The 21,822-nt window shown below is 44.2% G+C and overlaps 1 protein-coding gene and 1 pseudogene across 1 annotated transcript; one reads left to right on the forward strand and one right to left on the reverse strand.

Moving 5' to 3' along the window:
• Positions 1–8,695: 8,695 nt before the first annotated feature.
• LOC128045234 (intelectin-1-like) lies at positions 8,696–16,140 on the forward strand. The gene is made up of 8 exons (XM_052637733.1): positions 8,696–8,707; positions 8,986–9,049; positions 9,680–9,787; positions 10,733–10,980; positions 11,308–11,466; positions 11,862–11,982; positions 13,089–13,192; positions 15,988–16,140. The coding sequence occupies exons 1-8, from the start codon at positions 8,696–8,698 to the stop codon at positions 16,138–16,140; spliced, it is 969 nt and encodes a 322-aa protein (XP_052493693.1).
• A 3,748-nt stretch (positions 16,141–19,888) lies between these two features.
• LOC128044832 (60S ribosomal protein L13a-like) lies at positions 19,889–20,512 on the reverse strand (annotated as a pseudogene).
• Between the last annotated feature and the right edge of the window lie 1,310 nt (positions 20,513–21,822).

The raw sequence follows: 21,822 nt of genomic DNA on the forward strand, positions 1-21,822 counted from the left end.
CCAAGTGTGCAGGGACATGGACTGCCTCTGCCGCAGGAGTTATGACCCTATCAGAGTCTTTTTTCAAGCCTTCTGTAGCTGGCGATCAGAAGGGCTCTTTGGCCAGTCTTTCTCCATAGCTCTGCTTGTTCAGGCACTTAGAGGGCTCCCTTGCCTGGGGTCCTTCTCTGTTGTTTGGTGCGTCAGGCACATAGAGTGGTCCCCCTGGCTGGGGTCCTACTCTGTAGATCGGCTCATTAGTCACTTAAAGGGGAACCCTGGGTGGTGTCCTACTCTGAAGTTCAGTGCATCAGGCCTTTGATGGGTTAGCCTTTCTATTGTTCAGCTGCTGATGGCGGGTGTGCGGAGAGAGAGGCTATGGTGATGGCCCCACCCCCTATGCATGACTCAGCAGTATCATCTTGCTTCCATGGTTGCCCGGCTTTTCTCCACAGGCATTTCCCACCACAATCTCCTCCCCCACATCCCCTCGATCCGTCTCTCTGCAGTCAACAGCAGCCCTCGCCCTGGGATTGCTCCACAATCCCTAAATTCCAGCTCCCAGCTGCTGTGCCTTCCCAGGGTACCTGTGTCCCTGTCTGGGGTATGTATGGCTGTGGCAAGGACTGTCTGATTTTACCACAGATCAGCTGTTTCACTCTCAGCCTTAAATGTTTCTCCTCTGATTCAGATGCCCCTATGTGGGGATGGGACCCCTGCTTCAGTTTCCCCACCCTCCGAGGGCAGGTCCAGTCCTACCAACACTCCTTTTTCTCCCCCTGGTTCCTTCATCCTACTGAGTTTTGTGTGGTCCTATATATTCTTTTCTGCTAGTCAGGTACGCATGGCCACTCTGAGCTGGTGTTCTGTATGCAGTTCTGTGTCTGAAGGTGTATTCCTGATGTTTCCATGGAGAGAGATGTAGTCCATGTCCACCTACTCCTCTGCCATCGTCTCCTCCATCACTTTAGTTTTTAGAAATATTTACTATTGCAGAATAGCTCTTTAAAATTAGTTCTGCTAAAATTTTGTTGTATTGCCAGAGAAATGTCTTGAAATTTGAATGTACACCACCATGATAATTTATAGTGTGGGTAGGCACTGACTTTAAACCTAAAGGACCAACTGGTGATCCCTGGAAGCAGGGACGTTTTGGGCACTGGTGGCATCCCCAGATCCTGTTGTCATCGGAGCCCTCTTCTCTCCTCTCAAGCCCACAAGCCATTAGACACAAAGCCATAAGACTTCCAGCAGGAACGGCCCACCTCTGCAGGTGTGGGTGCCTCCTGGGAATTTTGCAATTCTCGTAATACATCCCAGAAATATTACTAATGAAGAAGATACTTAACACAAAAGAACATAAAATTATTTTTTGCAATCAAGAGGGCCCAAGTGGAATAACTAGCCTTGGGAGGTAGAGAATTAACTCACAAGCAGAGGTCAGATTCACTGATTTGATAATAATATACTGAGATTTTACCCACACCAAGTCATGTGATAAATTCCAGAAGAAGGCAGGTAGGTTTGAAAACAGAGGGGAATAACACTAATGTTTTATTCTTGTCAAGATCAGGGGTTGACAAACCATTGCCCATGACCTGTTTTTTTATGGCCAGTGAGCTGAGCATGGGTTTACATATTTGAAGGTTGGGAATTCTGTGGTAGTCCAGTGGTTAGGACTCCAAGTTTTCACTGACAAGGGCCCGGGTTGGGGAGCTAAGATCCTGCAAGCCATGTGGCATGGCCGGGGAGGCAGAAGTGATTACATTACCATTATTTCTAAATTATTTTCTAGGTTTAGTAAAACTAAGATCAAGATTCCACAAAGTCACCATTGTTCAACTTCATTAATAATCAAAGAAATGTAGATGACAAGTTTGCTTTTTTAAGAAAAATGGAAACTCACAAAAACATGATAAACCATAGTAGTGAACTCGGCGCATCATTCCAATCCCAGTTTTTCCCCTTTCTTCTAATGTCAGTACAAAATATTAAAATTCTCAGACTCCTTAGTATCTAGAGTTGCCATGATACAAGTGCTAGTGAGTAGAAGTCTAAATGTTCTTTGTTCATCCTTTATTCTTCTTTATCCCTGGAAACAGATAGGATGATTGGAGAGACAGTGGCCATTCTGTGATCAGGAGGCTGAAAAAAAATTATGTGCAATAGAAGGTGAAGTAGGGATGTCAGAGAAGTCAAGTGCCCTCTTAAAGTGGTTGAGCCTCACACTAGTCCTGCATTGCCTACCCCTGGGATTTTTATTTTGTGATAAATAAATCCACTGAATTATTTAAGCTGCTGTCATAGGTTTTTCTATTATTTGCAGCCAAACATAATCTTTGACAAGAGGTTCAGGAAATGGACTCTTACGAAATTCGCTGGTGGTCGAATGGCCTGGTGGTCTAGTGGTTACGACATCAGGCTTCCACTGCAGGGGGCATGGGTTCTCTCCCTGGTTAAGGAACTAAGATCCTTCAAGCCACACAGTGAGGTAAAAAAGAAAAAGAAAAAAAAAAAAGTAAGTCATGGGGATATAATGTAGGGTATTTGTTAACTTTGTAAGGTAACAGATGGTAACTAGACTTACTGTGGTGACCATATTGCAGTTGATATTGCAGACCATAATTTTTGAATTGCTATGTTGTATACCTAAAACTAATAGAGTATGTCAATTATGCCTCTTAAAAAAAGAGAAATAAATAGATCCTCTACAGGTAGAAAGAAAAACTGGCAGAAAGTTCCAGGTGTACAATACATTAAAAAATGTTCATAAGTGTATTTAGTCCAAATCATGGTTCCTGAAATTCACCTGGCCCTTAGAAATTTATTAATATATCAGAGTCTTAGTTTTTTTTTAACTGAATACAGGTCATACAGACATTAATAAAGTATAGATAATAATAGTAATGTCCTCACTTGTTGTTTTTATAAATATTAAATGAAATAGCATTACAGCCCTTAAAAGAGTGCCTGGATTGTGATAACTGCTTGATACTTGTTAACTATTATTATATTCTTAAGAGTTTTGAAAAGTCTCCTTCAATTCTGTTTTACTCAATTATTAAAAAGAGATTTTAGAACACTTTTGCTGAATAATCACTATACTGTGAATTGTGGTAAACTCTGACACAGATGAAAACAATATGTTCACTGGGTTGTAGAGTACAGTGAGATGGAGGGTGAAGTCAAGGGAATGGCAGGGAGAGACGTACATGTAAGCAAATTATTCAAACACTGTGAGTACACTTTTTTTCTACACAACCCAAGAGATTAATGCATTAAAAAGATTATTAGTTTAAGTTTTAGGACACGCAATGTATGAAGATGTAATTTTGTGACATCAGCAACAGAAAGGGGTGGGGGCAGAGCTATAAAGAAACAGAGTTGTATAATATTGAGTCAAGCTGTTAAAATTCAAATATGGCCTTATAACTTTAGCAGGTTACATGTAATCTTCATGTTGAGCACAAATAGTATAGAATATACACAAAAGAACATGAGAAAAGAATTTAAATGTTTCACTCCAAAAAAATTACCAACTGAACACAAAAGAAGATAGTAATGCAGGTGATGAGAAAGGAGAATTTTTTTTTTCTTTTTAGTTGGAGGAGATTTGCTTTACAATGTTGTGTTGGATTCTGCTGTACAACAATGGAGAAATGAAAACCAGTAAGGTGTATAGAAAATAAAACAAAATGAAAGAAGTAAATCCCCCCTTGTCAGCAATTACTTTAAATATTAATGAATTAAATTTTCCAGTAAAAAGACAGAGATGGCAGAATGAATGAAAACATCATGATCAGGACTTCCCCAGTGGTCTAGTGGTTAAGAATCTGCCTGCCAGTGCAGGGGACATAGGTTTGATCCCTGGTACAGGAAGACACCACATTCCATGGAGCAACTAAGCCTGTATGCCACACCTACTGAAGCCCACACACCTAGAGCCTTTGCTCCACAAGAGAAGCTGCCGCAATGAGAAGCCCGCACACCACAAGTGGAGAGTACCCTCGCTTGCTGCACCTGGAGAAAGCCTGTGCACAGAAGCAAAGACCCAGCAGAGCCGAAAGCTAAAAAAAGGTCATGATCCAACTCTATGATGTCTCCAAGAGACTCATTTTAGATCTGAAGATGCAAACAGACTGAAAGTGAATAAAAGTGAAAGGCAGGAAAAAGATATTCCATGCCAATATTAATACTAATATCAGACAAAATAGATTTTAAAAAAAGTAGCAAGAGACAAAGGACATTATACATTTATAAAGTTCAGTACAGCAAAATGATACAGCAATTATAAACATTGATACAACTAATAACATACCATTATAATATATAAAGCAAAGATGGACATAACTGAGAGTGAGTTCTACAACAGGCATGCAGCCCCAAAGGGAAAGAGGTGGGAAACTTAATAACAAACCAGAACAGCCCCTGAGTTCTCCTTCCAAAGAGCAGAGGAACTTTCCCTTGTCTCTCCCTATTCCCTGTTAAGTTGGGATCCTTTCCTTGTTTTATAAAGTCCCTGGGGATTGCTGCTGGGTCTTTTAGGAGGAAAACCCAGCGGTGCCTCTGACCACATATTTTGCCCCATGGAGATGAAAACAGGTTTTCTCAGGACTAGACCAGGCTCAACACAGAATCATAACTTAGGACTTGTCACCAAGTTTATTTACTTCTATGGGAAACAAGAAAAAGTTGTTACAAAATAAAAAAAAATTTCTCATTAAAAATTAAAAAGCAAAAATAGAACATATGTCATCAGTATTATTTTACATGAAAGGTTTTTTTTACAACACCAAAATAGAAAGGCCATAGTCACAGAGTAAATGTAGTTTTTTATGTCACTGTCATGACCTGCCCCAATCTTCAGATGTCAATTTGTGAATCTTTGGTTTAGTACAAACCCCTCTCATGATCAAAAAGTGTGACATTATTCATACTCTGGAGACAGTGAGCTCTTCAAGAACAAATTTTTATCTCCCTTTTCCAGTAACAAACTCAACTACTTCCTTGTCTATAATTTCATAATTTTAAGATAAGCTTTTATTATGTACCTGATTTCATTGTATTTCAAATATTTATTTATCTTGTATGCAATTCTTAGGGAAAAGTTGGTTGTTTCCCTTGTTTGCTAAGCTAACATTTTCTGTTTTGAGGACATGAAGGAAATGAATTACTCAATAAGTCCGGGTGAACTAACCTAAAAAAAGAGTTCTCAGAGGTATAGGAGTAAGAATTAAAAGAGTTGCAAGAATAGATCACAACTAGGCCTAAAACCCGGGTCTGCCACCAGGATGTGGCGACTAAAAAACAAGCTTTCAGTGCCCCATACACTGTTATATTCTGTAAGACTGAAATTCTAGCGTAGGGTTAAACCAAGATGGGGTTTTAAGTGAGCAATGGGTATGGTGACGATTTTTTAAAGGAGTGTAGTTTTAATTTGAAATTTTAATGCAAATTGTTCCTTTGGATATATAAATTAAGATGTAAAAAATCAGATTTCATATTCTTGAAAAACACTAAAATATGTTATTATACCCCAAATATTGGTATTTTGGAACTTGAGAGCACAGTAATTCAGAATGTCAGTACATGAATGAACGTCTGGAAACATACTCAGTCTAAACGTAATTAAAAAGGTATTGCTTTATTCTCCCAAATTTTACTAGTAAAATTTTAGAAGTTTGATATGTAGTGCAGGAATAATATTTCTCAGCTCCCTCAGTTGCTAGGTTGTGTTTTTTGCCACTACTTACTATATTGTGCATGAGATACTAAATAGTATATACTTGTTCTTGACTAAAGCGGACAGATACAAAGATTTTGGGAGTGGTATGTATCTGTATCTATCTGTCTGAAGGAGGAAATGGCAACCAACTCCAGTATTCTCACCTGGAAAATTCCATGGACAGAGGAGCCCCCCAGGCTATAGTCTGAGTCACAAAGGGTCAGACATGACTGAACGACTAACACACACACACACACACACACACACACACACACACACAAACACATACAGTGCTTCTGTGTGTGTATGTCCTGATAGAAGATGATTTATCAAAGAAATTTTTCCATACCATTTGCCTGTTGAAGAACCAGAATTAGTTATTCTTTTCACTCCTGCTTGCAAAATGACCACCTTTTCTCCCAGACCCTGCCCTTCGTAAGACAGAACCAAGGCAGCCGACTCTCGCAGTGCTGACGTTGTTTCCCTGAGGTCTGCCTTTAATGCCCCAGTGCAGTCTGTACATCTCACACCTCTTGAGACACCACAGGCAACGCATTTAGCATTTCCCCTAAAACAGAACACAGAATGCCATCCTTCCAACCTTGAAGATTAGTTTCCTCATCAGACATAAACATACCACCAAGCCAGGGCCCCATATTTTATGGGGTCATTTCCTGAGGCTGGAAAAAGGATGGTGTGGACTTGTGCCCTGCCTGGTAAAGGCTTCAGCCTGAAAGTGACCCTTTCTGCTCACATTTCTTGGCTAGAACAAGTCCCATGGCCCACTTAACTTCACAGAGGAGAGGTGCAGTCTTTCCTGTGCCTCCAAAAAGAAGGGAGTTAATCACAGTGAACAACCCGAATGACTACCTGAGAAATTGCCTGATTAAGTGGTTGTATTAGTGGTCATTTCCCTATGGCTGTAGCAAACAGCAGAGATGTATGGGAGACAGGTCAGTCCTCTCTCCATCTCTCCCTCCAACTCTGTCCTCTCTGAAAACAAATTCAGGTGGTTATGATGTAGTAGAGTACACAGGTAAGTGAAAGTTATTAATAACATCCAGGCCTTGGGGGTTTTGTACAGGTGTAAGGCATTTGCTTTCCTCTGCACTGAACAAGCTGGGTTGTTTCTGCACCTTGGACATCAGAGAGATGTGGGGCTGGAGGCCCAGAAATGAGAGGGAGCAGTGCCCTAAACATCAGCATCTGACCCCGAGAGCAGCCCCAGCAGCAGAGGTGATGGAAATGAGGTATCAGTGGTCAGCCAGAGCCTGGGCAGTGGACAGAGCTGAAAGGAGTCAGGCTGACATGGGTGTGGAATAGTGAAATCTAGTTGTAAGCTATGATGAACCTAGACAGCGTATTAAAAGACAGAGATATCACTTTTCTGACCCTGTAGTCCATATAGTAAAATATGGTCAAATGTCCATATAGTCAAAGCTATGGTTTTTCCAGTAGTCATGTATAGATGTGAGAGTTGGACCATAAAAAAGGCTGAGCACTGAAGGATTGGTGCTTTTGAACTGTGGTGCTGGAGAAGGCTCTTGAGAATCCCTTGGACTGCAAGGAGATAAAGCCAATCAATCCTAAAGGAAATAAACCCTGACTATTCATTGGAAAGACCGATGCTGAAGCTAAAACGCCAATACTTTGGCCACCTGATGCAAAGAGCTGGCTCATTGGAAAAGACCCTGATGCTGGGAAAGGTTGAAGGCAGGAGGAAAAGGGGATGACAGAGGATGAGATGGTTGGATGGCATTTCTGATTCAATAGAGATGAGTTTGAGCAAATTCTGGGAGATACTGAGGGATAGGGGAGCCTGGCTTGCTGCAGTTCATGGGATCGCAGAGAGTCGAACATCACTAAGTGGCTGAATAACAACAAGAACATCCCCTGGGGATTTTGGGCTTCAGTGTGGACAGGAAATCTCCTAATAATGGGAGGTAATGAAAGCCAGAGAAAATTTAGTCTGATGAATGCTGGCTGAGCTGAGTAGAACTCCCAGGCTAGCGGGCCCTAGCCAAGTATCAGTTACATTAAAAAGAATTAATGATAGAAGTTGATAACTGCACTGTGATTAATATGAGAATATCTGTATTGGGAAAGGACGTACTTCTCTAGGGAAAAGGCCTTCATATATGTAACTTATCCTCAATATGTTGAAGAAAGAAGGGCTGTGTGAGTTTTTGTGTGCATAAAGAGAGAAGGCATGCATGATAAAGCAAATTGGGTAGAATACAAATTAACAGGGGATCTGGGTAGAGGCTATATGTGTGTCTTCGCACTGCTCTTATTTTCGCAATATTCATAAATTTTCAATGATTTCAGCTTCCAAATTAAAACCGAATGACATGACAGCGTGGCACATGTCATATTTCGGGTGACAAAGTCCCTATTAGGCCAGGGGAGTATCCGTCAGCCTTGCCTGGGGTGGGGGTGTCAGGGCGGGCTTCATGGAGAAGTTTCAGGAGAGACTGGAAGGATGACGACCTGATGGAGGTGTGTGAGGCCCTGGGGCATCTGACCGAGGTGGGAGCAGGACAGGCTGCCGGGGAGAACCCTGAGGTCCCATCCATCCCAAGAGTCTGTTACGGACAGGAACACTGTGTGTGCTCTGACCCTGCAGGGCTCGCCCTCCTCATGGTGAGTGTCACCTGTGTGACCAAGACTGCTGCCTCCTGCCCCTCCAGACAGTTACACAATCCTTCTCATTGCTGGAGCCGAGGCTTAGGAACCTTCAAGGAAAGAAAGCCTGAGGGAGGGGCTTGCAGCTCAAAGTGGCCTGGGATGGGCAGGGCCCACATGCTTTGCTCTCCCCATAAAGGCTCAGCACTTCACTCATGTCAGGACTCTCTGCAGAGGCAGTAGCTCTGAGTCTGCACCTGGCAGGGAAGTCTCAGCTCCTGGCATCTGCGAGGAAGGAAGGGGATAGCTCCCCGTGCTGTGAGAAAACGGAGTCTGAGACAAGATCCGAGTGTGTGGGGAGCCACGATGCCCGCTCAGGTCTGATCTTGGTCTCAGGGATGCAGAGTTTCAGAGAAAGGAACCTGTGGGCCCTTAAGGATTTGAGGATGGGATGCTGCTTCTAAGTTGCTTGGATGAGGTGGGGTCTATTCGAGGGGGTTCGAGAATGCTCAGAATCCCATCACTTTCCATTTGAGGTTTCCATATGCAGAAAGTTCAGAGATCATAATGGGAAGATGAAAAACGATGGATCAACAAGGGTGGAAGGGAGAGAAAGAATGAACCCGCCAATGATGTTCTGCACCTGCTTTCTTTAGGGGCCAGGTGCCAGATTCTGCCTCCTGCTGTTCCTCTCTCTGGCCGCCAGAGGGCGGGGTGCAGGTAGGTCACTCAGGAGCAGCAGTTTCATGAGCTCACCCAGGTGCACAGCGGAGCAGAGGGAGTGGAGCTGGGCTGGATGCTGATGTTCTGGCCCAGAGGGGAGTCGTGGAGATGCAGAGAAGCCGCGCTTTGCAGCCAAATTGAGCTGTGGCCTAGTGTTGGTTGCTGTCTCTCTGGATGTTTGGTCTGAAGCTAAGCCCTGTCCTGGGGCCCCAGTCTGTGTCTCTGTATGGCTGAGGGGGCTCAGGGGAGTCATAGAGACGAAGACTGTTTTCTTCTAGCTGCTCCTGCTCCCGTGGCCTTGGCTTTGGGATTTCCAGAGGGTGCTTGGTGGTCAGGGTTGTGTCCAGGGAACATTCTTCCCTAATCCTCATCCTCACAATTCCATTTATCACAATAGGCATAAAGAGAATTTTCGTGTTTAATTAGTTGTGGAGAAGAATGCAGGTTGAGTTAAGCCTGTACTAGATGGTGGCTCAGCTAGTCTTAGCAGAGAAGACACTGACCTCGGGGCCTGCAAAGCCCAGTGATGAGCCTGTGAAGGAGAAAGGAGCTGGGAGTCAATGACCAGGAAGGCTGGAGTGAGCCATGCAACACTATTAATGAGAATTATCCTCACATCCTCTACAGTGACCCCTTCTGTTGGGAAGTTCTGGGGGGACGAAATCTGTGCCCCTTTCCTGTCTTTCCTGCCCAGAACCTGCAAGGAAATCAAAGAAAGTTGCCATAGCGCAGGTGGTGAGTAATAAACCAACTCAGCATCCTCTCCTTTTGGCCCCTTTTTTTGCTACAGATCCTGGTCATGGAGATCAAAAGGGGTGTGCCTACCACTCCTGTCTGCTCTGACTCCAGGTTCCAGTCTAGGATATTTCCAGTGGGAATTTTGAGGCTTTTGGGTCCCATTTAGTTGTAGGAGACATGATTTTCTGAACACAGGGAGAATGTTTCTGGTGTTCCTGGTGACTCTTAGTTTGGCGACCAGAGCTCTGATGACTTAAGATTTCCTCCTTCTTGTAAGTAAGCTAAATAGTCTGCCCCAGTGTCATAGATTCTGGCAGACAGAGACATAGTCCTTTATTACTCACTAATGCAGAAGTAGCCAGAGCATCAGCTTTTTCCTGTGCTGTTTCTCTGGTCCTGTCCCATCACAGTGATGTGAAGAGGTCCAGGAGATATCTGCACATGTAATTTGTTTGCCAAGCAGCTCATAAATTGGAATCATCAAGCAAGTACAAGTCTTTTCTGATATTACAGCTTATTTTCTTTGGGGCTGAGTATGAGGAGGAAGTCTGCACTTAGGGAATCCGAATCTCATAAAATGGGCAGTGACCACGCCTGCCCTTAGCTCTGAGTTGCAGAGGCCACATCCTGATGTGGACTTGAGATGTGGTCAGGTGCTCTTAGCAGGCCTCGGGTGGTCAGAAGGAGGCTCTATCCAGAGGGAGATACATCTCTGTCTTCTTGGATGCTTGCTTTATAAAGCCTTTTTGAAAAGGAAGCCTGGAACAAAGGCAGTCAGTGTTTCTGCTCTAAGATTACCCACAGAGAACTGTCCTCAAGAAATGGGTGTGTGTAGGAGCCTTCAGGATACGCTTCTGACTTCCCAAATTCTTCCTGGTGATGGGGCCTGACAGGGATTCCCTGTTCTCAGACAGGGGGGTCTCTGGCTGGTTCCCTCTGCAGATGGCCTGTATCACCTCCGCACTGAGAATGGTGTCGTCTACCAGACCTTCTGTGACATGACCTCTGGGGGTGGTGGCTGGACCCTGGTGGCCAGCGTCCATGAGAACAACATGCGTGGGAAATGCACGTTGGGAGATCGCTGGTCCAGTCAGCAGGGCAACAGGGCTGACTACCCAGAGGGAGACGGCAACTGGGCCAATTACAACACGTTTGGGTCTGCAGAGGCCGCCACCAGCGATGACTACAAGGTACTGAGCACCCAGGTGGGAAGGATGGGGAGCGGGGTGCGGCCAGAGCAGAGCATGTGGAAGGGAGGGCGGGAGACAGGGAGGTGGAGGTGGGGCTGGAGAAGATGACAGACAGAAGCCCATGTCTTGAATCACAGCTTCCTCCCACCAAGGCTGTTTGGGTGGTGGGGCCTCATCATCTGCTGGAGGAGGTTGGGTTTCTGAGCACTGCTGGGCACCTGCCCTCCTGAAGCCCACAGCTCTCAGCTCAAGTGAGGGTTGTGTATGTCTGTCTTTGGCTGGTGGCACCTCCCAGGTCAGTAAGGCTGAGTGTGTGTCCCTCTGCAGAACCCTGGCTACTACGACATCCAGGCCCAGGACCTGGGCATCTGGCATGTGCCCAACAAGTCCCCCCTGCAGCACTGGAGAAACAGCTCCCTGCTGAGGTACCACACCCACACGGGCTTCTTCCGGAGACTGGGGCATAATCTGTTTGGACTCTACCAGGTACATGGGGCTGCTGGCTGGGGGTAGGGGGTGGTCTTCTGGTGAACAGAGAACCAATGTTTTGAATGAGGAGTAAGTCTGCTCTGGTCATTGCACTAAGAGGAACCTCTGCTTGGCTTTCTCCTACCTCTGGGTCCCTGTGAACTAAGGTGCTGCCTCTCAGAGGAACTGTGAGCCAGGAAGCACAAGAAGCTCCAGGGAAGAAGGGAGTGGGTAAAGAGGGAGAAAAACAAGGGTCTTGAGGCTGGTTAGGTTCTGAGCTATGAGTAGGGATGGCAAAGAATCCCTATCTTTCAGACTGTTGTCTGAATAATGCCACCTGAGGGCATTAAATCCTCTACTTCCCAGTACAGCAGTATCTCTACTCTCCTCAATCTGTATTTTCTTCCCTGTAGAAATTCCCAGTGAAGTATGGAGCAGGGAAGTGCTGGACTGACAACGGCCCAGCCATTCCTGTCGACTATGACTTTGGTGATGCTGAGAAAACTGCATCTTATTACTCACCAAATGGTCAGCGTGAGTATCTGCTTCCAAAACCCAGTCATCAATCCTTTGCTGCACTCTTGGGGGAAGGGTAAATAACAACAATTAATGATTGCCAGCATTTATGGAACAGATATCAACACAACACACCAAACTGTTTTCTAGAAACTTGACATGGTTTTGTGTCATTTAATCATCCTGAAAAATCTATGGAGTTAGAATTACTGTCCTCTCCATTGTAGAGAATATAAAGCCAGACTTCTTAATCAATATACTGTGTGACATAATAGTTACACAAAAAAGGGAAGCTAATGTTCCCAGGTGAGAACTACTTGGAAAGTAGTGAGAAAAATTTGTTTTTGTTATGATGGATAGCTATTATTTGAAAGAAGACATTTTTTCAGCATGATAAAACAGGAGACGTGGGTTTGATACCTCAGTAGGGAAGGTCCCCTGGAGAAGGAAATGGCTACCCATTCCAGTATTCTTGCCGGGAAAATCTCTAGGACAGAGGAACCTGGCGGGCTGCATTCTGTGGTGTCACAAAGAGTCGACCACGACTGAGACTAACACTACTAAAGTTAATGTTTGGTGGGAAAATGCGAACCATCAGTTTTTACATTTACTGTTTCAATGAGAGCAGGTAATGGTAGGTAGGGCAAATAAAGTCATGGTAATTGGATGAGAAGTGTGCCAGCAGAAACCGATGGCAACTTCTTTTTTTTTTTTTAATTTTTACTTTATTTTACTTTACAATACTGTATTGGTTTTGCCATACATTGACATGAATCGATGGCCACTTCTGATCATTGCTTATTCCTGCTGGACCTCTGGAGGTCTTCTTGCTGATCTCTCAGTGGACTCTAATTTCTCCTATGAGCCCTAGGCAGACAAGTGACTCTTGTGAACATAAGCCTTGGTCTTGTTAGCTCAGATGGAAGGAGGTTCCCTTCCAGCCAAATTCAGAGCCAGCATGTAGCAGCCGCTGTCCACAGAGGTGCTGGGTTTCGTCTCCTAAGCTTGGAGTGCTGGGCTGTAACCTGACCTGTTGATTTAGGGAATCCCTGGGCTGGTCAAAGGGAAATTGTTTCCAGTTCATCCTTTGAATACTTAGGCCTTTCTCTGCCTCTCTTTTCCAGGAGAATTTGTTGCAGGATTTGTCCAGTTCAGGGTGTTTAACAATGAGGGAGCTGCCAATGCCCTGTGTGCTGGGATGAGAGTCACTGGCTGCAACACTGAGTTCGTGAGTTTAGGGATGATCCCTGGCTTGTGCGTGTGTGTCTACGTGTGCAGGGAAACACTTGATTGGGATGTTTTAATGTAAATCTCCTTGGCTTGCATTTTATTCTTTTGCTGGTATTTTGTGGACATACTTTTAAAATTGTTACTATTGAGGAGCCTGGTAGGCTGCAGTCCATGGGGTCGCGAAGAGTCAGACATGACTGAGCATCTTCACTTTCACTTTTCAGTTTCATGCACTGGAGAAGGAAATGGCAACCCACTCCAGTGTTCTTGCCTGGAGAATCCCAGGGACTGGGGAGCCTCGTCTATGGGGGCGTCTGTCTATGGGGTCTCACAGAGTTGGACACGACTGAAGCGACTTAGCAGCAGTAGCAGCATTGCTTTTAAATTGAGATTCAATGGACATAAAACATTTTATTAGCTTCAAGTATATAACATAATGATTCTATATTTTTATGTATTTTGAAATGATCATCACAGTAACTCTAGTCAACACCCACCACCACAAATAGTTTCAAATTCTTTTGTGTTGTGATAAAAAATTTTAATATCTACTCTCTTAGTAACTTTTCAGTGTACCCATCAGTATTATTAACTATAGTCACTAGTCTATACTTTACATTCCCCAGGAAGTTATTTTATAACTGAAAGTTTGCACCTTTGTCTAATGGATATAATTTCCTGTATTGAAGTCCAATTTATCTGTATTCTCACGTATGATTAGTACTTTGATGCTGTGTTTAAGAAGTATTTTCCTGTGTCGAGATCATGATGCTATTCTACATTCAATGTAGAAAGTTTCTGTTTTTATTTTTTCCCAGTATTGAGAAGAGAGCACCGCAGTTGTGGTTAGTGGAGACTGTCTCTGAAGGACATTTATGGCTGGGGGGCAGGAGGAAGAGAGAGTCAGAGCTCTAAGAACAAGAATATTCATTCAGTACCTTTTCCTTCCACACCTGTCCGTCTGAGAAACGTGACCCTGAAGTCAAGGACATCTTCACTTCCCCGTTCAGTTACCAGTTGTCCATTTCTCAGTCGAGGTGTGATAGCTGTGTCTTCATGGAAGGCTCCTAGATTATGATTTGGAGGATGATGCAGGTGTGGGCTCTGGGAGTAGGGTGAGACGTGTTCCCCCTACACTGGCTTCCAAGGAGCCTTATCTTGCTCATTAATGCTCATTTGCATGTACCCTTGCAAGCACTGATTCCTTAAAAATACATGCTAGGGAACCTACAAAGTGCAGCCATTAGAGATGTAAAGCTGACAGAGTCATCCTAAGGAGCTCAGACTGAGTGGGAGAGAGATATAAATGCACGATTGCAACCTCATGTGGTATCGCCTGTGATAGCAACACAAACAAGGGGCTCCGGGAACACAATACAGGAGCTGCTACCTGTGCTAATGGCACACAGTTGATTCTGAAGGAAGGTGACATCTTTGCTGAATGTGGAAAGATGTGTGTAAAATTCAATAGGCAGCAAGGGACAGAGTAGTGTCCTTGAGCATGAGTGACTGACATGTTCAAAATCACTGGGATTTAATAGACCATGGTGTGTTGAGGGGGCAGTGAGCTGTTGTGTAAATTGTATCATGGTATGCACATGGTGTAGAATCAAGAGCTGATGCTGGAAATACTTGCAAGAACTAGGGCAAGGAGGGGCTTTTGAATTATGTTCAGGACACAGAGTTTATGTTATAGGTGATGGGACACCTATAATCTGATGTTAGGGGACACATCAGAGGAGTCTGAACAGATTAGTGACCTGATCATTCAAGAGCAGGGAAATAAGAGTCAGTGAGACCATGCTGCTGCTGCTAAGTCGCTTCAGCCGTGTCCGACTCTGTGCGACCCCACAGATGGCCGCCTACTAGGTTCCTCCGTCTCTGGGACTCTCCAGGCAAGAACACTGGAGTGGGTTGCCATTTCCCTCTCCAATGCATGAAAGTGAAAAGCGAAAGTGAAGTTGCTCAGTCGTGCCCGACTCTTAGCGACCCCATGGACTGCAGCCTACCAGGCTCCTCCGTCCATGGGACTTTCCAGGCAAGAGAACTGGAGTGGGGTGCCATGGCCTTCTCCAGTGAGACCATGAGGCAGGTGTAAAGGTACAGGTGTGAAATACTGAGGACCTGAGCCAGGGTGGCCTTGATAAATTTAAAAGAGCAAGCATGGATGCCTAGACAGTGAAACCAGCAGTTCTTGATGATTAAATGAACGTGGTGGACGGGAAGTGAAAGAGGCAACAGACTTCAGGGTTTTGTTTTGGGTGGTTGAGTGCTATCAATTAAGACGGGTGACAGGAGGAGAAACAGATTCAAGGGCAGCAAGAGAGCGAATTAGTTTTGTTAAGTGGAGTTTTAGATTTAGTGATATGTAGGTGGAGACATTCACAGGGCAGCTGGATATGGGGTTTCAAGCCCAGAAAATACCTGGCTGGTCATTCAGATTTAGGAGTATATCTTGGCAATAGATGATTATGCTGGTTCTAGCAAAAGTCATGGGAGAAGACAGACAATCATCAGGAGAGTGAGGTGTGGACAGAATTGTGAGGAATCAATAGCCTTTAGGGGATCCATTGAGGAAAAAGCATGGTTGAGGGGGTCTGAGAATAAGCATGAAGGAAAGTAGAAAGGAATTCAGGAAAGCATGGTTTCAGAGTCCACTGGAGGGAAAGGTTTTTTCAGGGGAGGGGTCAAGGCAAGTAGGAAGAAGACCACACTTACAGGGGATTTGACCATTAAGAGCTCCCTGGTGTGTCCACAGCCAACCCCTTGTTGTGTCTTCTCCCTGCCCCCTAGCACTGCATCGGTGGAGGAGGATACTTCCCAGAGGGCAATCCAGTGCAGTGTGGGGATTTCTCCTCCTTTGACTGGAACGGATACGGAGCTCACCAGGGTTACAGCTCCAGCCGGGAGATCACTGAGGCAGCTGTGCTTCTGTTCTACCGCTGAGAGCTGTGTGGTGTGAGACAGGAAGCCAGCTCCTAAGCCCAGACCCTCAGGAAGGGAAAAATGGAATGCTAACAAGGAGGGGAAGGGAATAAATTACATCACTTTGTGCACTTTGTGACTCTCAGTTTCTTTTAATTCCTTTTACAAATTGAAACCTGGAGTGATGTTTTACAATAACACCTTGTAAGCTGGTGATTTCTACTTTAGACTTTCAGAGTTTGGAACTTCTAGTCTCAGGTATCCAAGACACACATTTGCTTCTCTTTCTAGGGAACCCCTATGGGAGACTGAGGAGCAGGGAAAAATCATTCTTAATTTTCCTACCATTCTATTATTGGTTAGTCAAATCAAGCTCTCTGCATAAGTATCTTAAAGAGGAAAAGCTGATTATTATTTAGTTCCAGTAGGAAAAAAGGAAATTGAGGTCACAGCTGTCCATTTCCTTTATTCCTCCAATTTTGACAGTTGGGACAGTGTCTCTAAAATGATTTGGTACTATTTGCAACTCTGTTTTCAGGAGGGTTCTCACAATACCAAGGAATTCACTGACACCTAGTGGGATGGCCTACAACTCAACTCCATTTTGACCCAGTCTACCAGGATACAGTGTCAGATCCCCATGTGAAGGGCTCAGTCCTACAAGTCTGTCCCTTGAATCCCCTACTCCAGACACCGGTTGCAAGTCCAGATTGTCACCTGTGCTTTGACTGACTGGCTGTAGATTGGAAGTTCCAGGGAATCCCTCCTTGGGTTCAATTAAATTGCTAGAGTAGCTCAGAAAACTCAATGAAACATTTTATCTACTAGATGATGAGTTATCAGAAAAGGGTATAACTCAGGAACAGCCAGATGGAAGAGACAGCTGGAGCCAGTACAGGTGAAAGGCCCAGAGCTTCCTTGCCCTGAAGCATTTCTTCCCAATCTCCACATATTCACCAAACCTGAAGCTCTCTAAACTGTATCCTTTTGGGGTTTTACACAGACAGGTTTGATTAAATCATTGACTAAATGTCAGGATACATTTAATAGGAGGCTTCCTGTGTGCTGTTTCAGATCTGTCAGGAATACTCAGGAATTAAGAGGAGAGGCGAGCCTCTCCCAGGGGCTGAAGAATCCAGGCATTTCCATCATTATTTTTTCTATACAGTGATAAGTATCCTCTTCCTCCTTGTGAACCTTACAGTAAAAGTGATTGCTTACAAATCTCTCTCTTTAGTATGGATTGCCTATGTTTTGTAAGTCTGGAATTTTAATCTTTATCTTTGCTAAGAATAACAACTTTGTAAGACAGTATATACACACACACCATGTTAATTAAAACACCTTTGCTCCATCAGAGCTCTTGTCCCTGTGTCTTTCTCTCTCTCTCTCTCCCTCTCTTTTTCAGGTTGATCCCTTGGAGCACAGAGGCCCTCTGAGTTCACTTTTCTGCCCGGGCTTCTAAGACCCTCTCCAGAAGGCACTCTGCATCTTCACTCCATCAGGAGGGCGCCTGAGGCCTCCGTGAACAAAGCAAGTCCCGTGTCAGGGACTTTATTGGCTTTCTGTGTAAACCAAGGAATATCAGCCTCTTTCTTTGTCCTTTACTTTCATATCGGTCGACTCCAGACCACCAGGTTCCAGTCCATTAAAGGACTGCAACAACTAGGGAAATTGATTCAACCTTCCAACCCTTTTCTTTTCAGGAGAGTCAAGGTGAATGGGCTTGAAAGTTTCAACCGTCTCATTCCCAAGGCAGATTCTAACTTCATTAACATGACTGAAGATCTCTGAGGCAGAGTCTGAAAGCAGCCCATTCCAACTGAACAAGAATTGTTGGTTTTTGCAGAAACAGAAGCAGTGGGTTCTGATTGATATTATCTGCAATGTTCAAATAAGTCCAGCTGGTACCTAATGCCCAAGCAAGATTCACCCAAGTGTCAAGATAAATTTCTTTCTGATAAATTGATCCTCCAAATTCTGTCCACAGAATCACACCAGAGCTTGTAGCTGGATGTCCCCAGTCTGTAATGCATTGTAAAGTTATCCCTTGTCAGCTTGGATTCGGCACGGTCCCAGGTCATGGGCTGGAATCCAAAAACCAGACCTCATAGTCAAAGACAGTTGAATCATGGATTGCAGATTCATCAAAATCCTAGTCAACATCACAAACACACTCTCTTGTAAGAAGACTTGACTTTAGCATTTTTCTTTACCATGTTAGTGTGAGAAGGTAGTACCAAACTCAGATTCAAACTTTGACAAATCTGGCTCCCATTTGTAATTTAATTCTGTTCCCAGAGTGTTGTCAGTGTTGCATTGTTCTGTGATCGATCATACAGTGTATGTATTTGGTCTGCAAGCTGCCAGGAACATGACCTGTGTATTAGATGATTCAGGTGCTGACCATGCCTTGTCAGTGCGTCATTTTATTTTCACATCGTGACAACACCAAACCAAATCCTTCATTGAGAATATCTCTGGCAGATTTGCTAAGGTCCGCATATGTAGATGAGTGCACATTGCTCATACACAGAATTCTATGTATAGGTCTGATGGCAAGACTGTGAGAGGAGGTGGTCCGATGTCTCCTCAGGTGAGTTCTGCAGCCACAGCTGAGGCCACGGTGTTTGCTCTGAGTTGAGCAGCAGCTATCTTGGTTGGAAGGTGAAGTGAAAGCCCTGTGGTTGTTCTTGACTAAACCTGATTTGTATGGTAGTTGGTCAACAATGGTTAATGTACAGTTGACCCTAGAACAATGTGTGGATTGTGGTCACCAGTCCTCCAAACAGTCTAAAATCCACATATAACTTACGGTTGATCATTTGTACCCATAGTTGCTTCATATCTGCAGTTCCTCTGGGTCTGTGTTCCACATCTGCAGATTCAACAAGTCATGAATTGTGTGCTGTGCTGTGCTTAGTATCTCAGTCATGTCCGACTCTTTGTGACCCCATGGACTGTAGCCCATCAGGCACCTCTGTCCATGGGAATTTTCCATGCAAGAATACTGGAGTGGGTAGCTTATCCCATCTGCAGGGGATCTTCATGAATTGCATAGTCTATGTGATTTAATATTGGAAAATCCAAGGTATAAGTGGACGAGCACAGTTCAAACCAGCTTTGCTCATGGGTCAGCTGTGTTTGCTTTTTTCTAGTATCTTCTCTTTTTTCCACCTCCCTAATAAATCTTTCCCCCTTACTAGCTCATTCCAGATTTCTGTCCTTCTCCTTTAACCCTTCTTTCTTACTCCTTTTTGTTACCTCTTGCCTTATTTCTCTCTCGTTATGTCAGGTTGCTACAAATCCCAGCTTGAATCTGCTAGATGTGTAAAGCCAAGCTACTGATGCGGGATTGTGGTGAAGGAAAGTGCAGCATTTTCTGAAGACTCTAAGCAAGGAGTTTGGGTAGCTAATGCTCAAATCCTGGATCCTGAACTCCCAACTGGCTTTCAGGGAAAAATGTTTAAAGGCAGGATGGGTAAGAGGGTTGCTGTATGCTAGATCAACAGGTGGACACTCTTCTGATTGGTTGTTGGTGGGGTAATTGGGACTCAACATCATCAACCTTCTTCAACTGATCTGGAGCCCACCTGTTTGTGGCCAGCCCCCAGTTACCTTCTCCTATCTGTTGTGGGTTTCATTATCTGCAAATCGTCTTGAAGGATATGGCTCAGAAGAGATTTGTCATCTGGAAGGAATATGTTTGGAGCCCTGGCAAGCTTCTGTTTCTTTTCTCCTGAAAACTCAGCAGTCAGTTGTATGGGTCTCAGGCTAGGAATCCCTGGGTCTTGAGGGCCTCTGTGAATATGTCAGTTTTCTTCTCTATGTTCTTTTCAGTTTGCTTCTGTAGCCTTCTGAGCTGCTTCCACCTCCCCCTCCCCACTAATGGATGTTGCTCTTCTTCTTTCTCTTCTCCTCCAGGGTGGCTGCTACTGCCTCGTACTTCCAGTCAGCCTCATGAGCCAGGTGCCCTAGGCAGGAAAACTTGCACGTAGGTGTCAGATGGACATAGATGTCAAGACGTCACCTTGAGGATGGCAGGGATCACTGTCCACTTTTTCATGCCATAGGGTGGTGGGATCCCATCAAGTACCTTGAGGTGGTCCAGAGTGGCCTGGCCTTGCCTGGTCTTGGGGGTACCATGTCTCACACTGTCAGCCAGAAGATGCAGTTGGGTGTTCAGATTTGGGAGGGGTTGGCATTTACCTGCTTGCAGAGGAAGGCCAGGCACTTCAACTTGTTTCTGTAGAAACTGCCAGGAAATACTGATTCCCTAGGAGTGCAGGAATACCACCTTCTGGCCTAGAAGCACCTTCTTGGCCAGGGTGGCTCCCAGGTAGGCCAGGAGATGGCCTCAGCTATCAAACACCAGGACCTGCCCCTCCGCCATCTTTGGCATTTGTGTGGGAAAGAAACTTTTGTTACTAAAACAGGATGGTGAGTCTATAGGTATTTACTTTCATAATTCATTAAACTGTCTATTTATGCTTTTAATCCTTTTCTGTATGTGTATTAATTTTTTACAATAAAGTATTTTTTTTTTTTACAATAAATCCTAAATAGTTCACAGGGAGAAGCTGGACTGGATGCAAGTTTGGAATGGGGGAGCTTTAAGTCACACTATTCTCTCTCCACACAGATACAGACTGATAATTTTTTTTCCCTAAAGTACATTTTTAATTATGCTATTATGGACTGGTGATTGGTGATGAATCTAAATTCACAAAAAACAATACTCTCTCATAATCAAATATTTATTTACTCTTTTACATTCTTACTAACTTTTGACTGTGAGGATCACAACAAACTGTGGAAAATTCTTCAAGAGATGGGAATACCAGACCACCTGACCTGACTCCTGAGAAATCTGTATGCAGGTCAGGGAGCAACAGTTAGAAATGGACGTAGAACAACAGACTGGTTCCAAGTAAGGAAAGGAGTCCATCAAGGCTGTATATTGTCACCCTGCTTATTTAACTTATATGAAGAGTACGCCATGAGAAATGCTGGACTGGATGAAGCACAAGCTAGAATCAAGATTGCCAAGGAAATATCAATAAACTCAGATATGCAGATAACACCACACTTAGGGCAGAAAGCAAAGAAGAACTGAAGAGCCTCTTGATGAAAGTGAAAGAGAGTGAAAAAGTTGGTTTAAAACTCAACATTCAGAAAACCAAAATCATGGCATCTGGTCCCATCACTTCATGGCAGATAGATGGGGAAACAATGGAAACAGTGAGGGACTTTATTTTTTGGGCTCCAAAATCACTGCAGACAGTGGCTGCAGCCATGAAATTAAAAGACGCTTGCTCTTCAGAAGAAAAGTTATGAAAAACCTAGATAGCATATTAAAAAGCAGAGACATCACTTTGCTGACAAAGGACCATCTAGTCATAGCTATGGTTTTTCCATTAGTCATGTATGGATGTGAGAGTTGAACTATAAAGAAAGCTGAGTGCTGAAGAATTAATACTTTTGATCTGTGGTGTTGAAGACTCTTGAGAGTCCCTTGGATAGCAAGGAGATCCAACCAGTCCATCCTAAAGGAAATCAATCCTGAATATTCATTGGAAGCACTGATGCTGGAGCTGAAACTCCAATACTTTGGCCACCTGATGTGAAGAACTGACTCATTGAAAAAGACCTTGATGCTGGGAAAGACTGAAGGTGGGAGGAGAGGAGATGACAGAGGATGAG

The sequence above is a fragment of the Budorcas taxicolor genome, chromosome 3, assembly GCF_023091745.1.
Source record: "Budorcas taxicolor isolate Tak-1 chromosome 3, Takin1.1, whole genome shotgun sequence".
In the NCBI taxonomy this organism is placed as follows: domain Eukaryota; kingdom Metazoa; phylum Chordata; class Mammalia; order Artiodactyla; family Bovidae; genus Budorcas; species Budorcas taxicolor.

What these genes read in the sequence shown, in the direction of transcription:
- LOC128045234 (XM_052637733.1), top strand. An exon ending in CCACCAGCGATGACTACAAG is followed by an intron (nt 10,981 to 11,307) that starts GTACTGAGCACC and finishes GTCCCTCTGCAG; the next exon opens with AACCCTGGCTACTACGACAT. An exon ending in ATCTGTTTGGACTCTACCAG is followed by an intron (nt 11,467 to 11,861) that starts GTACATGGGGCT and finishes TCTTCCCTGTAG; the next exon opens with AAATTCCCAGTGAAGTATGG.